Genomic DNA, 17,994 nt, shown 5'->3' on the forward strand with positions numbered 1-17,994 from the left:
AAAAAAAATGACCCTAGATGTTGTGAGAAAGAGGTGGGCTGTGAATGGCTGTGCTCTAGAATATCAGTGGTGCTTCCAGCATTGCCCCATCCCTGGAGGTGCTCAAGGCCAGGCTGGATGGGGCCTTGGGCAGCTCGGGCTGGTGGGAGGTGTCCCTGCCCATGGCAGGGGTTGGAGCTGGGTGGGCAAAGCACGTCACCTCCTTGCACTGCTTGTGGGAGTACCAGAGAAGGCATTGCACAGTCTGCCACACAGAAAACTGTTCTCTCTAATGCGCTGTCAAGTGCTTGATAGTTGAAAAAAAGGGGAAACCCTGCCTTCCCCCTCGTAAGGCCTACAGCTGCTGAAGGATAGGCCCTTGACTTTTCTCCTGATTGGCTTCTGCCCTGCAGACCGCAGTAAGTAATCACTGTGGCTCTGCTTGTCAGCCTGCCCTGGTCTGAGCCTGCAGCTTCCTAAATCAAGTCAGTAGCTCAGAAAGCAGCTGAGCCTCTGCCTGTGCTGCTCTGTGGTGTCTACAGGATCATCCACCTACAGGTGGTGGCTGTAAACTTTCTAAATCTTGTTTGAAACTCAGCCACAGGATGGGAACGCTCTCCTATTGTGTCATTAGTGTATGCCATGAATATATATATATAGCATTGCCAGTGTCAGGGAAATGCACTTCAACAAAGGCAGCCCTGTAAGATGCTTCATGGAAATCTGAATCAAAAATTAACAGAGGAGTTACCAGGAAATGTCCACTGATGGGTGTTACTTTTGGTTACTGTCACGTTGCGTACTTTTTCAGAAATAAATGATTTAGTGACAGTGCACAGTAGGACTTCTATTTCTCTTGGAGCTGGGATGCTGGTGAAGGCTGGGTGAAGGCACACCTGGATGCTTTCTGTGATCAGGATGTCAGAAGTGAGCATGGTGCACCTCAAACAGTCAAGGTTTCTTCTAAAGTTACGGTGAAGTTATGACTTCCAATGTCGTAAATTAACTTCATTACTTGGGAGAGCTTATTGTTAAGCATTTTTTGTTCTGACATAGTTACACAGAACAAAGCTTTTACTCTTTCTTTCATTTCTCTTCCAGTTGGGTAGTGCAGCATTAGCTGAATAGTACATAAAGTATATCAAGAATGGTGTGTCATCTGATAGATTTTACGCTTGAATTTCAAATATTACAAAAAATGGAGATCCATGATATTTTTGTTTATGTGACAGCTTCATTTCTTCCTATCATGAACTCTGTAAACTTGTTACAGCATATTTTTACCTACTGTTAGCATCAAAGCTGTCATAACAGCATAGATTAACACAGAACTGACACAGAAAAGCTTTCAGCCTTTTCACGCTCTCTCCTGGAAAACAACCTTAGAGTGTTTTGGCTAACAATGAATCCTTCTAAAATCTAGTTTCAATTTTAAAGGTAAGCAATGTCTTTTATTTTGGAGACACAATGATATTACTCTGTGCATAGTTACAAATTTAAAACAAAAGGTATTTAAGGGATATACATTAATTCTGCTAATTTGAATAAAGAAGAAAACAATAAAATCCCAATCTGCCATTTAATGCAGTTAACCACCTATTATCCTTGTCAGTTTTCAGATGGATTTTTACCTGTTGTAAAGTAAATTAGGTAAAAAGGCCTTTTTGAACAGATAATGATACCTAACATTAAAATGTCATTGGTTTTGTCTTCCTGTTAAAAGTATTGTTTTTCTTCAGTGGTTGATAAATAGATTACAGCTATTCATTTTAATTGTGAGCCTACACCTCTACACAGTTATGTTATTGTAAAGCTGTTTTCACCAGTTTAAGCTCAGTGAGTTCCAATTTGGCTCAGATCTTAAATTGGGAAAGAAAACACCTTTTGGACATTTCTCCATTACCATCATTCCTAGGCCCACACATTGAAACAGTTTGATGCATTTTTTAAAAAATTTAGGTAGGGTGGTAATTTTCTGAAGGAAATGTTTTCCAATAATTTTTGCAAGCCTGCCTTGGCAGTATGAGGAACACACAACCCAATTTGTCTGTGAAAGCCAAAACAAAACAACGTTGGTATTTTCTTCCATTGTGAAAGCTAAAGAAGACAGAAAAATCAAACAAAAACACTAAAAGACCAATTTCACTTTGTTGTTGTTTTAACAGTATGATTCATTTTAATGAACAGAAATAAGAAAACTTTTAAAATATGAAGACAAAAGGAGAGTAAGATTGCACAAGACTGAGGAGATTTGACTGTGTAAGTTCTAGGGTGGTATTTTCATAAAGTTTTATATCATTTTATATAACCTGGAGTTTTCCTAAGTTCTTGCATGAACATTAGTGGCAGACCTTAATAGACTTACAGAGCATTTACTGGAGCTTTATTAACATGTGTGGTGTTTTAATTAAGATGCAGACTACTTGAGGGAGCAACTGAATAGTTCCCTAATGAATTTCTTGCATTAATTTCCTTCAAAAAGCACATCTGAGCTTAACTTAAATTCCTTCTGCAATTAATTTATGTAATTTATTCTAGTAAGCACTGTAGTTTTTCTGTTTAATTGTTCACAGAATTGACAGGTTTAATTTCATGTAACATGAGAGCCTCCAGTATCAAGTTTGCAGTATTTCATTAAAGTTGGTATTACATGTTGTGCTATTGAATTTTGGCAAGAAGGAGGCAATAAAATACTCCTATAAAACAGAAATGTCCAAGTGACAGATATTGAGGCCAAAATTAAAAAAAAAAAAAAGACTGAAGGTAGATCCTAAATCCATATTTGATGACAGAGGTAAGCAGCCAGGTTTTTATGAGTGCAGCTTCAGAGATTAAGATTCAGTGAAGCACTCAGTGATTCTCATGGCTTTTAAGCATGCATCAGCAGGAGTGCATGGTGTGCTCACCTTGCAAGCCAAAGAGCAGTTTCAAGCACAGCATCCAAGACTTGAGGCCAACAGGCTCTCCATCCATGCTGGCGGCTCTTAGCCCAAGCTCTACTTGCCTTTAAAACCTCTGCGCTCTGCCAAAGATGGACCAAACTGGGGCTAGCTGCTGTTGGCCTGAGCTGTACCACATTCAGCCTCAAGAACATGGTGCTCCATTTCTAACCATGCTGGTGCCATCCCTTCCCTGCTGATGTGCTCCTGCCCCTCTGTGCCAGCAGCACCAATACATGGCTTTCCTAGAGCTCTGCCTCCAGAAAATGGACCTTTTTAAAACATATTTATAATTTTAATTATTTCTTTAAGTGCCTGTTTTATTGGGATTTTAATTCATTGTGCACACTCTTGGAGATGCCAAGGATGGAGACATGCCATGTGCTGTGGGGAGGCTGTCACAGGCACTGCTGTGTCCCCTCTGGATGCTCTTATCTTGAGGGAAGTTGAAAACACCTCTCTTTTTTAATTACACAAACTAAAATTCTGATTTTTCACATTCTTCTGGTATTGCTATTGGGAAATAGCAGCACCCTCAGATTCTGGAGCATCCTTCCCTGTCTTCCAGTGTGATGCTCAGTTTCTAGCTTCCCACTGAGACCCAGAATTAAGAATAAAGATTCAAATGCATTGCAGCATCCATGAGGAAGAAGGGTGAGAGGAGAACCACACAAATGTCATCCTTGTTTGTGTTGTTATACTTCTTTCTCCCATTGTAAAAAACAACCACAGTTTGTTTAACTATTTGCATTTGCACCAACTTTTTCATAATGATCTTAATGTGTCCATATATCAGAATTATTATTAAACATATGGCTGTGAGTATATGCATATATGGCTTTAGATTTATCTGCTAGAAAAGGAAGGGCCCTGTTATTATACTAGCATCTAAAGTCTAAAAATTGAAGATTTTCATTAGTTTAATATCAGTGATATATTTTGAATTCTGACCCTCAAGGAACCCTTTATCTCTGTTCTTTCTCTTTCTTTCACTGACAGCAAATTAATTCTACATATCTAGAAAATAGCTGGCATAATGCAATCCTGATGCTGGATTTTATCTTCTTCAAAGAATCGATTTTCTGTTTTAGGACATGCTTCAGTATGTGCTGCTAAAATGGCTTAGTTACTCTGCCAGCTCTCTTCCATGGTTCGCAGGGTTTATATCAGTTTATTTTTGTAAATGGGCTGTAGAGAGAGACCAAGTTAGAGAAAGACAAAGCTAATACCAGTGACAAGCTTACAGTATAAAACAGAGTAAAGCAACAAACTTTGGGCTTGCCTAGATTTTGGATTTTGGATCTCATGGGGTCACAGTGTCTGTGTCCTCTTCCTAAACTCTGTTCCATCCAACTTCAGAAATCTGTAGAAAAATGAGTTTGGTTCGGTTTCACAGATTGTAGAAGAGAGCAACTCCTTTCTCCTTTTTCCAAGCATCTTGTGAAAACAGATTGGTTCTGGTTCTGGCAGCTGTGCTGATGTTTCAGTGGTGATGCAAAAGTTGAAAAGAAAGTCATAAATAAGGGCTGGTAGTCTCGTCCTGCTGGCTACTGGCTGCTGGGGGTGGTGTGACCGTCCTCAAGTTCAGCACAAGTGGATGGCAGCAGAGCAGAGGCAGTATTGGTGAGATCAGGTCCCATGTACAACAGCACCAGCTTGTTTTCTTCTTGTGTTATCATCAGGATGCTTTAGAGTCTTTAACCCCACAGTGGCTAAAGGCATTTTTCTTTTTCCTACAGCTGGGCTACGTTAACCCTGGCAGGAAAGCCATGTCCAAGCATTTCATGTAAATGCCTTTTCCCACATATAACAGGGCTTGGGATTCAAAGAAATTCATTCATGCTCTCCCAACGCCGTTTAACTTTCTGTGATAAAAGCAGTAACAGGAAGAGTTGGTTTAATTAGCACATGAGCTGTGCAGCAGCTAATGTATTCCACCTCCTCACTGTTGGAGCATGTTTCTCAGCAGCATTAAGCAGGCAGAGGCGCGGGGTTGTGCTCCAGTCCCCATAGGCACACACAGGGGAGGTGTCAACAGGAGGGGATTTGCAGCCGTGTGTCCAAGGCAAGCTGCAGGTGTTCTCCAGGATGGGGAGAAACCAGGGCAGAGCCAGTCCCCTCGCTGTATTAATCATTTTTTAATCAAGCTAGCTCAGCAGGTACGTATGCACCAGCAAGGTTTCCTTATAACATCGCAACACAAAAATTAGAATGTGATTATGTGTGTGTATATATACATATATATATATATATAACTTTGCTTGGTGGCAAATTTAGTTCTTGGCTGGATTGGCAGAATATGAGCTTCTAGGCTGAAGAGAAGGACAAAATGACAACTTGCCACTTTCTTGAAGCCAAAGGTGCATTATAAACACAAATCTTTTCCTCTTATTTTTAAACAACATGTACTGAGTTGTGCTAATAGAAATTTCAGGTGCCCATAAAATGAGGCCTGTTAAAATGTCTGTATTTGAAAATAAGTGAATGTTAAAGCCAAGAAAATATTTTTACTTTATGTCCTTTGAAAATCAGGCTTGTACAGAAGAAAATCATGGTGACTGACTTGTAAATCTATCTTCTAATTTCAGGTATATTTAGTAGAAGGAGAGAGGGAATCAAAGATAATTAAGTTCCAGCAGGGCTCATGGAAAGGTATGCAGAAGGGCGAGGGAGACCTCCTTTCCTGCTATGAGAGGGGAAGGCTGCGGTGTCTCTCCAGCCTGCTGGACCTCCAAGTGTGTCTGCACAAACTGTACAGCAGAGCCTGAGCTCCAAACAGCATTTTGGCACTGAGGTTTGAGCAGGCTGCTCTTTGCTGAGACATTGCTCAAGAGCAGGTTGGCCCTGTAACAAAACGGGACGCACTGGGCCAGGCAAGGGTAGGAGCATCTTGGGGGTTTCCAGACACAAAAGCAAGACCGTGTCCACTGGAAACTGCCCTTTGGTTCCAGGAATGGGGAATGACAAGCTGGTTGGAAAGTTCTTGGTAGAAATGCTCTTGTTAAAATAAAGAGAAAGAGAGAGAGAGAAGTGATGCCAACAGGAGAGGGAAACAAATATTTCTCGTAATGAGAAAAATAACTGTGGAGCAAAGCAAAAGGCTTTCAAATGGCCCAAAGAAGATAAACTATTAATAAGAAAGGAGAAGAGTGTCCAAAGCAAAGCAAACCTGATGTGATTTTTACCTTGCCTGAACTTGCTCCACACGGGGGACTTGCGTTCACTTGCAAAACCAAACATGCCAGAGGGGGGCTGGCCAAAAGCACTGGCTTCTGCTGAAAACAGATTGAAAAGAGAACAAAGAAAATGTAACTAAAGTTAACTGGAAGCTGCTTATCTCTGATGTGGCTAAGACAGGGAAAGCTTGTCTCCCGGAGAGAAGAAAAATCTAGTTATGCAACAGTGAGATACAGCTCTTCGTTACATTTTTTCATTTGCAAAATGCTTCATTACCGTGAGCTATTAAGTCAGCCCTGCCTCTGAATCAGGAGCCACCGGTAACTTTCCTGTTCTCTGATTCCTGTGTTTTCCCATGGGTAGGTGAAAAGCACGTTGACAATACAAGACCTTCTCTGAATACTTTTGGCCTGTGCTGGTTATAAATATAAATCATGTTTCATGACCTCAGACTTTATTTTTAGGGCTCGTCAGCCTAGGAGGTGCTCGGTTTCACTTTCTTCAGCTGTTGGACACCACTCGCCTACAGATTAACCGGCACGAGATTGCTCGCAGGAGCAACCTCTCTGAACGGAACAAATTTACAGAGTTTACAGAGTTTATGAAGTAATGAGCTGCTGAGTGGGGTTTTGTTTTCAGTGCTTTCACAGGCAACATGCAGGCTGCTCTGCAAAATGAAAAACCAGGTTTTTAGTCAGAGTATCAGAGCATGCAAGCCTTGCACATGCATAACAACAACAACAAAATGTTTCTGTAGGTTATTTTGCACTCGTAAAATAAATAAGTAAATAAATAAATAAAAACCTTCAAGAGTCCTGTCCAAAAAAAACACAAAAGTCTGCCTTACAATTACAGCACAGGAGTCACCCAGACTCTGTTTGTGGTCTCTTTGTTGCTTTTAGGGATACAGTGGCATAAATCTGCAGTATCCTGGCATGGCGCAGCCCTGCAGACATGCAGTCACTTGCTTTTGTTGTGCTGCACCAGCGGGGGTCTGACTCGGAGTCTGGCAACAAATAATATTTGGACAAATGAAAGCTCAGCCTCTAATCACCATCTTTCAGACCTATGTATAATTGTGTATATGTGTATATACAGGTGTTTATAAAATATATTTGCCATACAGAATGCTAAGATATGAAAGGCAGACATCCAGATTAGTTTACTATTAGCTCTTCCCAAAAAATGTGCATGACATGCTGTGGACATGCTCTATAATAAGCCACGGAGATTCTAGAATATAACAGGGTTAAATTAATTTAAAATTTCCTCCCAGTTAGCCTTTTCCTACTGCTTATTATCAAAATGCTTGAAAGTTTCTCACTCACTCAGCTCCTTGTTTCCTTATTACTTCAGGCTGTGACTCGGCACAGAACCTGACGTCCCAGAAAGCCACGGATGCAGTGGACAAGATCTTTAAGACCCTCAGGGATATTTCAAGAGCTCGAATGCACATGAAACAGTTTAATTCCATACATAACCCAGGCAGCAACACCCACCAGGCAAGTAGATCTTCTTTTCTGTGTGTATGTTGTTTCTCTAGCATTCTGTTAACATTACAGCTTCACAAACATCAGTAGGTTGGCTGATGTTCTAAACCCATATGGGTTCTGCCCATGTGGAGCATATTTAAGTAGAGATTTTGTAATTGACTTCACCGTCAAAAGCTTCCTTGAGTCCTTCATTCAAATTCAGGCATATCCATGGCCACGTCAATAAAGAATTGTCTGATGAAGAAATTTGTGAAAGGCAAGACAAGGTCACAGTGGTGCAGGACTAAGACCCATCACAACTGATCCAAGCAGGATGCCTGCATCAGACAGCAGCTATATTTTTGTGTATTTTCTTTCCCATATCTGTGATTTGTGAATCCCAGTCCCATTCGTGAATAGGTGAAAAATGCAGCTTTTGTTTATAAAAAGTGAACACATGAACTACTATAGTACTGTAGGTCATCAGGACTTATTTACAGTGGTTTTATCTCTCCCTATACCCCCTGAGGTGCTTAACTTTTTCAGTTAAAAATAGAGAGTTTTGCAGTGGAAAGCACATACAGTGACTTAGAAAGAGACTGTAAAACTTGATTCCAGTCTTAAGCCAGAAAAAAGTCCTTCCAAACTCATAAGTATGCTGCAAAATAGCAAGGGGACATGCTACAAATTAAGCATTGCTTTATAACAAGAGGAATCGGGAGTACTGCAAAATGTCACTGGAAAGCTAAGGTGGAGGAAACCTGTTCCTGAGGTCTCCCGGCACTTATGACCAGTCTGGTGTCTGAAATGGGGAAAACGGCTAAGCATTTAATACAGGTCAGTGTGGAGGCAGTCAGATGATAAGAAAACGCTCTCTACAAGTTTCCTGAAGTGTAATTAGCATCAGTATGTTCTTTGGATGTAACCCAGGTTGTTTGCTTAGGGCTGAGTGCTGGAACACAGCAAGAGGTGCATTAACAGCTTGCAGCCCCCAGTCTGGCTACATAGTGGGTTTAATCATCTTGAATTGGACCAAACCTCTGCTGAGGGCAGTTTAGGAGTCTTAGAGTAGCAGAAATAAGCAGGCAGTACTTTTTTTTTTTTTTTCTGCCATACCTTTCTACACAGCAGTTTGGCTCATCTGAAAGTACTGCCTTTGCCATGACCATACACAGTCCCTCCCCTGCACAGTACTACAGGAATGGCTTTAGCCTACAGATGCTTTTGTGCTTCAGCTGTTAGGAGCTGGGAAGCCTCCATTTATTAAGTCTCAAAACAGGTTTCTGTGCATATATGGAAGTGGATAGCCTCTTAGACCTTTTGCAGTATTGAATTCTATATTTGTACATAAAATGATGAATGAATTTTTCTATCATACTATCAAACCATTTAGTGTAGTGACTGTACAAGAGGAAAGTATTTATTTTGCTCTTTCTTTTTCTTTCTTTCTTTCTTTCTTTCTTTCTTTCTTTCTTTCTTTCTTTCTTTCTTTCTTTCTTTCTTTTTCTTTCTCTCTCTCTCTCTCTCTCTCTTTCTCTCTTTCTCTCTTTCTCTTTCTTTCTCTTTCTCTCTTTCTCTCTTTCTTTTCTTTCCCTTCCTTCCTTCCTTCCTTCCTTCCTTCCTTCCTTCCTTCCTTCCTTCCTTCCTTCCTTCCTTCCTTCCTTCCTCTTCCTGTAATCACGTCTAAGGTGCATCATAGCCAGAGTTAACATTTTGATAGATAAATGTCAAATCAGAAAAGATCTTGGAAAATCTTGAAACTATGAAATTTAAAAAAGGTAGGTGTCCTTGATGCCTTTAGCATCTGTGCAGACAAATCAGATAATTTTGAAGGGGACTAAGTTTTGATGCTGAACCTTCAGACATGCAAAATCATAGCACATTTTTAACATCTTGCCTTTTCAGTACATAGTTATGACTGAAGTCAGATAATATTTATCCTTTAATTTTGTACAGCAAGGCTCTCTGTTTAACTATGGCTTGATCTTTGTTCCAAGTATTTTATTTGTAATGTCTTTCTGTTCCTCATCTATGAAGATATTAAACAGATCTTTATACATAGGACTTCATGCCTGCATGTATATTTTCAAACAGTTGTTTATTGCATGACGAGATTTGACACAAAACTTGGCATGTTCTACTGAAGGATACTGCAGCTAATGTCTGCTGTAATTTGCTTTGTTGGCTCAATTAAAAAATATGCACATGTGTTGGAGGAAGAAATAGATGAGTTGTATAAATCTTTGTTGACAGGATCATATTCAAAAAGTATAAGCTTTGTTTCTCACTGCAGACTGTTGGATGAAAAGCATCTCTTAAATTACTTCAGAAAATTTAGTTTCAAGTTGCATAACCAAGTGGCTTGCTTTTTTATTTTCCATCCATTTTTATGTTTATCTTGCACGATGTCTCTTGTAGATATCCTCTCTACAAAATGAATGACGTTACACTTGATTCCCTTAAGAAATCCAGGGATGATGCATACCTGGACTAGTCCCAAAGGAAAACAAACATACTAATTTGAAAGCTGCTAATTTTCTAAGGCTGTTTTGCTTCCTGAAACTGTTGTGGTTCCATTACAGCTTTGGCAAGGTTATAAAAGCAGCAAAACAAAACTCCATCTGCAAACCGAGTAAGGCTGAATTTTCACTAAAGAGTATCTTTCCCAAGTCCCTAAAATTCTTATCTTAGAAAGCTTTACAAGGTGTCAGAATGGTGCAGACCTTGGTAAAGGAATGCTGAAATTTCTAGACTACTAATCCATTTTAAGCACGGGTCTGTGGACCCTCAGAAACGTTGCATGGTCAGTGCTCAGTTTGGTCTGAGCTGAAATGGGAGTCCCAGCTCACTTGATGTGTGAATGTCTGGGTGGCTCCGAAAGCCCCACTACTTTTGATGTGCATCTCCGCACAGGATGGGCAACTGACCTCCAGTTTTTCTGGATGGTGCAGGATATGTCTGTGGCGTGGTATGTGGATATTTGGGGTGTCGTCACCCATTAATACTGAATGCCATTTTGCTTGACTCAAATGACTTAATAAATTCTCTCCTTATACCTCTCAACTCTCCCGGTTCTGATGTGATCACCCTCTTCTCTCCTCCTTAATTATACTTTCTTTTCTTACTTCATTGGTCTGTTGGCAGATCCAGACTCCCCACACAAAGCTGCTGGGCCCTTTGCTAAAAAGCCCTTAAGATTCTTCCAGGGTGCAAACCCTGAGTGCCTTTACATGCCCCGCTCTTCCTGGTCGTTAACATCTCTGATATTAGTGGGGTTTGGCCTATTTTTCTCAAGGCTTTTGACAGGTGCAGGTATTATGTAGAGTGAGCTGGCTGCAGAAGCTGAAGGACTAGTAGGACTCCTTAGTTCTGCGCTTCCACGAGGGACAAAGAGGTGGGTTGGCTCTTCACAGCCCTGTTCAATGATGCCATGACACCTGTGGGGAGGCAGGAGCTGTCAGTGAGCAACCTTTCCTAAACATCCCTATTAATGTGTTTGTAGAGTCATTCCAAAGAAAATGAGACCTTCTGGGTGTGTGATGGGCAATAGCGTCATCCCTGCTGGTGTCCCCTCTTCTACTACCCCAAAAAACACCTAGAGAAACCAGAAGCCTGCCTTCACTTCTTACCTCTCCTTACTCATCTGATACACAAAGGGCAGAGAAAATATTGGGCAGTCTTGCTGTCTTTTCAGTTCGGTGCTGTGCTGCTGCACACCATTTGTTGTCAATGTCACAAACACCGTTGCTGCTTCTGCATTTTTTATATGTCTGTCAGTGATTTCCTTTCTGGAATAAGTATTTCTAATTCCTTTAATGGAAATAAAAGGTTTAGAAGAGCAGTTGCACCAAGTGTAAACAGTCTTACTCACAGTGTGTTGTTCTTTTTTTGTGCAGGCTTCTTACAAACCACTGCTGAAACAGGTGGTGGAGGAGATCTGTAATCCTGATCGACCTGATCCTGTTGATATCGAGCATATGTCATCAGGCCTCACTGATCTCCTTAAAACTGGATTCAGCATGTTCATGAAGGTAAATAAGGCTTCCCAAGCTCATCTGTACGATTTTCCCGAGCTTATAGCATCACATGGCTGTAGCTGACTTTATGTGTTTGCTTTTGTTCTGAGTTAAGTCCCTACAAAGGGGCTGGGAATAGCTTGAGGCAGCACATTGTGGGTACAGAATAAATGGGTGTCACCACCTGAAGAATGGAGCAGACTGGACATCTAAACAAGGATGATATATCTGGGAGGAGTCAATGGGGCTTCAACAACGGGATGTCCTACCTCACATAGCTTTTGGAGCTCTTCAGAGACATCAGCAAGCAAACTGGTAAGCGAGTGGCAGTTCATATAACCTCTGTGGATTACCAAAAGGCATTCCACAAGGCATCTCATCAAAGAATTTTATGGACAATGGGCAGCATTGAGATAGGGAGAAGTAAGAATAAACAGTCAGGTCTCACAGGGGAAGAAGGCTGTCCAAGGAGCTCCATATTCGGTGCTTTTTCTATAACCTGACAAGGTTCAACTTGCAGTGTGGAGCAAGACTGATAAGTCAGGATGTCCAGAGAGGCTGTGAATTCTCCATCTTTATGATTTTCGAACCTTGGTTGGCTGTACAAAGCCCTGAGCAACACGATATAATGTTGAGGTTTGCTCTGCTTCATGCAGGGAGGTGGACTTGATGAACTACAAAGATTGTTTCCAACCTCAGTTGAACTGTGGTTCTATAATTGAAAAGAAAAATGAGAAAAACATTTTCCTATTGTGTAAATACCTGCTATGCCTTTCATGCATCTAAAGACAGGTGACAAAAGTGATTTTTATTTTTGTGATGGTACTATTCTAGAACCCATTATCAAGGTAATGTAATTTTTCTGTTATTACAGGTCCAGCTAGTCTTGAAGACAAGATCAGATAGGTCTAAATACAGTGCCTGTTTTCAGAAACTTGTGCCTAAAAGGATTTTCAAAGTGTACTTAGCAGGGTTACTAAATGGAAATTCTCAGCTCTTCAGAGCTTATGATAAAGCCCTGAGACAAAAGAGGATAGCTATAGAAATAGTGACCCAGTGTTGTTTCTCTTCATGTATCAATATTGAAAAAAATCATGCTGCTGCTCCTAAAATAGGAGAAGAAACCGATGTTCCACCATCAAATAGACTAAACAAGGTGGTGCACACACCAGTGATTTTTTAAATGATTGGGTTTATTTACCAGTAACTCTCACAATTGTATTTTTTTAAGCAAGAACGCAAGAACATAGCTTATCCTTTTTTTACCAAAAAAAAAAAAAAAAAAAAAAGGGGGCAAGAAGCAAACTTCATAAAGTCTAAATATGTCTAAATATTTATATGGAGACATTGACAGCTTTGGCTAGTTGGCTAGTTTTAGGTCCTAATCACAGAGTTTCCTCCTGGACCGTTTGTTGCTGTACTAACATAGACGAAAAGAGCAGAAGTTGCAGAAGGCGAGGATTAACCGAAATCCGAACAGGTGGGGGAGTACAGGGAAACAGTGGGAGAGGATCAGTCAGCATGACCGCCAGCGTCTCTATTTCTGTGAACTGCATGATGTCAGAAGAGGAAGAGGAGGAGGAGGAAGCCTTGTGGAGGTTTGCGGTGAGCTTCCCACAAGCCAGAGCAGAGTACATGAAAAAAATGCAACATCTATTCCTGAAAATTTAGCAAGTGGTTGAGGGGGGTGATATAATCTTAAAATGATTTTTCTGCAGGAAAAGGTTGACTTTTCTAAACAGATTGAGATGTAGATAAGCTGACAACTCCAGCTCTCTTCCCCAACTCTTTCTGGTTACATGGTAAAAATACTGGATGCCGTTGTGATGTGCATCTGCCCATATCTGCCAGAACAAGGGCTTTGTACCAATGGTTGCATGACCCAGGCAGGTGTCCACTGAAACAGATTTGAGCTCAAAGTTCAGGCGTCCTCCATCTTTTCCCCTCTCTCCTGTCTTCCCAGTCCTGTTTGCCAGATGACAAGTTCTTTGGTCTTTATGATTCATATGAGTGTTTCCTGCTGGTCTTCCTGTGCTTATAAGTTGTTTTTGTTGTGCCAGTTTAGACATTTTATGTTTACTTTTAGAGTCGTTCAGCAACACATAGTACCTCAAGTACCTGCATCTCTGCTAGTAAGAAAAATACCCTGTTGTAAGAAATATATAATAGATGACCAAGTGAACCTCATGTTGGATGAATATTTCATGGACATCATCACTTACCTCACAAATGTGTCTGTGCTGGTTCATTTAGTTAGTAGCTTGGCTTGTTGACAAGTGCTCGATTACTGCACGAATGAGTTTCAGACCAGGCTGTATTTTTGACACAAGAGGAACTACTCCACTTACTGCACCACCAGCACTTTAATTATTTAATTAGCTTCCTTGCATGTATATTTCTTCCTCAATGCCTGAATATAAGTGCCAGCTCAAATAAAGATGCCTTGGTAAGCATTCTTCCTTTGGGCCCTTTGCTTTGATGTGATGGGGTTGTTCCCGACAGGCCGTGCACTGGCCTCTTCTCTGCTGTGCCAGTCATGCAAGCAGCCCTTACACCAGCAGACCTTTCCTCCTGACCTGCCCGCTCAAGGGTGTGTAAAAGGTTTTACAAACCTTCTCCCGTGGTGATTACAGAGTCTGGGAGAGCAAAGCCAGGAGCACAGCATCAGTTGACCAAGTTTTGAGTGTATCTCCTTATACATCCTCATCACAGGTAGAGGCTTTCAGGGTTTTGCTCTTGTCTTACTTAGTCATTCTCATTGATAATGGTACCCTTTTTTTTAATGCATGGCATTTTGAACCAAAAGTGAATTTCACTTGGGGATTTTTACAAAACTCAGATTTTACAGTAAGCGAGATTCAGGGGCCTCAGAAATGTCCAGGAACAAACTAGCTTTAGAAGGACTGCAGAAGGTCCATGTTGCTTTTGTTGCAGTCCATTCCAGCTCTTCTTCTGCATCATAGAAATGAGTTGTGTTTGGCTACATGGAGCCAGTTCCTTCAAAAGAAAGCCTTGGGTGGTTGTATTATCAAACAAAAAAATCTTGGCAGAAACTTACATTCTTAACACAGCCAAATATTTTGTACCCAAAGTATTGTCCTCCTTCAAAACACTTGTGCATAGCATAACAAAATTACAGATTCCAAAACCCTTTTCATTGCAATTTTAATTTAATTTAGAGTTTGAATGCCTAATAGTATTTTTAATATGCATTTCTGGAATTTGTGGTTTGAACTTCGGTCTTCTGAAAAATAATAAGTTTTATATAGGCACCATGTGTTTGGATCTCGGTTTATTTTGACTGAAGGAAATGATTTGTCAAGACATTTTCTCTCAATATTGCCACGAAAGCTTGTGTTTTCTCACTAATGTACTTGTGCTGGGTGTCCTTTCAGTGTGTCCAGTGTTATACATGTTTGCTTATGACAAGTTTGTTGTCACCAGGGAAGTTACTAAGAAAGAGAGGCTTTGTTTAATAGCAAGCTCCTGAAGTTCAAGCTCTTCACTTGGATTTTCCAGGATCTTCATGAAACGGAGTGGAGCAGTTTGCTCTGGCAACAGTGTTAAGAAGAACCAAGAGCCATGAAAAGGCGTAGAGCTAGAATAAAGCTAGTAATTCATGTCTCACCTTGAAGGGCAGTAGCAGAGCATTTTGTTTTGTCAACTTCTATCTTCACTGTCTTTGTGAGCAGTTATTTCTTTAGCCGTGTGTCACTGCTTACAGCAATTAGGGCATGAAATACTCTAATATTTTAGCAAGTAACAGTCTTTGTAAGTAGATATTTAGGTCTTATTTAACCTCCTCATGGTATCTGTAATAAGAGTGGACTTCTTTGCGCTTGAGACGGACACTATGTTATATGCAGATAGTAGTAATCTCATGGGAAAGTAATTAAAGAGTCCTTGTAAGTTCCAGTATATTGATTTAATTGGTCTGTTGGTGTGAATGGACAATTGCTCAACATAGCACAAGAATTGCAGGACACCTTGCTGAATGTATATGCCATCTGTGACATTGGCTGAATGCAAATGGCCAGCAAAGTGGGTGCAATTAAGAGAATAAACACCCAGTACACAGATAGTCAGCTCACTGATACATCTATCTTAAGTTTTTTTGGACTGGTTTCAAACTCCTGAGGAGTTCAAGAGCTCCCTGCCTGGGGAGCAGCATTTAACAGGGAGCACAGTGTCACCAAAGGCCAGCTAGCCCAGAGAGGGAGAGGGTGCGAACCCCCCATGCTTGCTTCAAAGGGAGAAGTCTCCTCTGAAGGCTTGCAGTCAGGAAGCATGACAGAGCTGCAGGACAGAAAAGTGCCCGGAGACTACAGGGCAGCCACAATACGGCTCAGAAGAGCTATTCCCCGAGGAGCTGGAGCCCCAGGGATCAAAGGTAGCTGCCCCGGTGGTGAAAGCAAAGGATCTGCGCTCTGCCCCAGCAGGGCTGATTGCCACTTCCATTCCGTCAATGAATGCTGCCTAAAACCTACGCGTTTGGAAGTCTAAAAAAGAGCAAATTAAACTGTTCTCACTGTCACTTTTCAGAGCCAAACATTTTGAGTGTTTCATACTCAAAGGCATGCGGTGTTGTAACGAGAGTAGTTGCCCAGGCTCCGCTGACATCCCATCCAGAGACTCAGCAAGGAGCAGAGCAAGGCACCATCAGGGTCGTGTGTTTATTCAGGAAAGAAAGAGTGTTAGGAAACAGCAAAGTTTCCTAGCCACTCTCCTTAACCGCTTTGAGAAGTGGTTAAGAGGCAGCTGATGTAAAGCAACACATTCATGTTTAAAATTAAAATTTGGCTTTATGAAGTCTTAAGGGCTGAAATGAATGTTTGCGCCATTTTAATGATAATTGCGAAGAAATGAAACAAGTATTTTTTATAACTTTAAGCTAAAGTTTCTCTAAATGAGTTACACACCAGTCATAGAAGTAATGAAAACTTTGAAGTGAAACAAGCTAGAAACTGATTTTATGCTATAATGAACATGACTTATTTTCCTTGGATGAACTGTAAAGGATTATTCACTGGACTGGTGAAAACACATTATTTATGATTCTTTCCATTGCTGACATAAGGCAGGGATTCTGGTGCAATCAGGCCGGACTGCTTGCTTCTACCAGGTAGTAATTTACCCCCAATTCCCTAAAGCCTTGTGTGCATCTGTATGCAAACTGTGCACCTATGCAAATACTCTCCTCCCACACTGGGAATGGAAGGAAAGAAATGAAGAAAGGGTGGAGGGAGAATCCCTCAGGCCTCATGAGAAACTCCTCTAGATTTCAGTGGAAACCACGAAGACTCACATCCCTGGAAATGGTTCATTATTTTTTAACTGATCATCGTTCCCACTGGTTTCCCATTCAGCTGCTATGGAAACCAGCATTCCATGAATATTTCTGTCTGAACTTCCTCATTAGTCTTCCTCCGGCAGCTCTGAGAGCCTGATTGTGGACTGAGCGACTACAGCTAATGCTTTCTTTCATTTTGCAGGTGAATCGCCCCCACCCTGGGGATCACCCTCTCCTGATCATCTTTATGGTTGGTGGAGTGACGGTCTCCGAGGTCAAAATGGTGAAGGATCTGGTAGCCACACGCAAACCTGGTACCCAGGTAGAAACAGCTCAAAGTGTTCCTATCTGAACAAAGCTTAAGGAAATTCATGAGATAATGTTGGCAATAGCACTGGTACCATACCTAGACTAAGCCACAGCCGCAGATACAGGAATGGCGTTAGGATTTTGTGGTAAAACATCTGTAAGTAACAAGTGTTCAAGGTCCAGGGATCTGTTTTATTTTGCATATTAAAGTCACCACTGAAAGTTTAAATTCAGGCTGGAGACTTCTAAACAGACTGGCCATCTTCTGAAGGAGCTTTTTCATGTCTCCAAAGATTCGTATATTGTAATTCTTCATAAACAGAAACATTTGCTGTATAAAAGGCTACAGGCTCTCTGGCAGTTTGTCTACGGGGCACAGTGCAGGGATGCTTGGAAGGAGCCTGCCAAGGGCCTGCTTACCATCTAATGACCTGTCAGTGGTGATCTTCCAGACAAGTTAATTAGCATTGCAGAGGAGCAAGATAATTTAGCCTGGCTAGAGCAGTAGTGGTTGGGTACCTTTGAGTGTTGGACATACCACACCACTCAACTACACCAAGGAGCAGCTAGGGCTGTCTTTATAAACCATCTCAGACAAAGTCAGAAAGTGTTGTGAATGGTGGCTGAAAGTGAAAAGGTGATGGACCTAAGGGTCTACACATCAAAATGCAATTTGACAGGACTGAAGTTCATCTGTCAGAATGAAAAAAATAAAACAGTTTAGCACAGGAGTTAGGGCAGAATTGTCCAGCAAACTGTGCCTCTGAACCTTCACAAGACTTTGGCTGCCTCGAACAGCACCTCTGCTAGAT

General features: G+C 41.1%; 1 protein-coding gene across 1 annotated transcript in view; it reads left to right on the forward strand.

The window, feature by feature from the left end:
- SCFD2 (sec1 family domain containing 2) overlaps nucleotides 1-17,994 on the forward strand; it is a 189,370-nt gene that overhangs the window by 166,385 nt on the left and 4,991 nt on the right. Inside the window, exons 6-8 of the mRNA XM_032186590.1 lie at nucleotides 7,452-7,597; nucleotides 11,464-11,598; nucleotides 17,076-17,195. Of these exons, the coding sequence (XP_032042481.1) occupies nucleotides 7,452-7,597; nucleotides 11,464-11,598; nucleotides 17,076-17,195 (401 nt within the window). The remainder of the gene's footprint in view (nucleotides 1-7,451; nucleotides 7,598-11,463; nucleotides 11,599-17,075; nucleotides 17,196-17,994) is intronic.

This window comes from Aythya fuligula, chromosome 4 (genome assembly GCF_009819795.1).
Source record: "Aythya fuligula isolate bAytFul2 chromosome 4, bAytFul2.pri, whole genome shotgun sequence".
Classification (NCBI taxonomy): Eukaryota; Metazoa; Chordata; class Aves; order Anseriformes; family Anatidae; genus Aythya; species Aythya fuligula.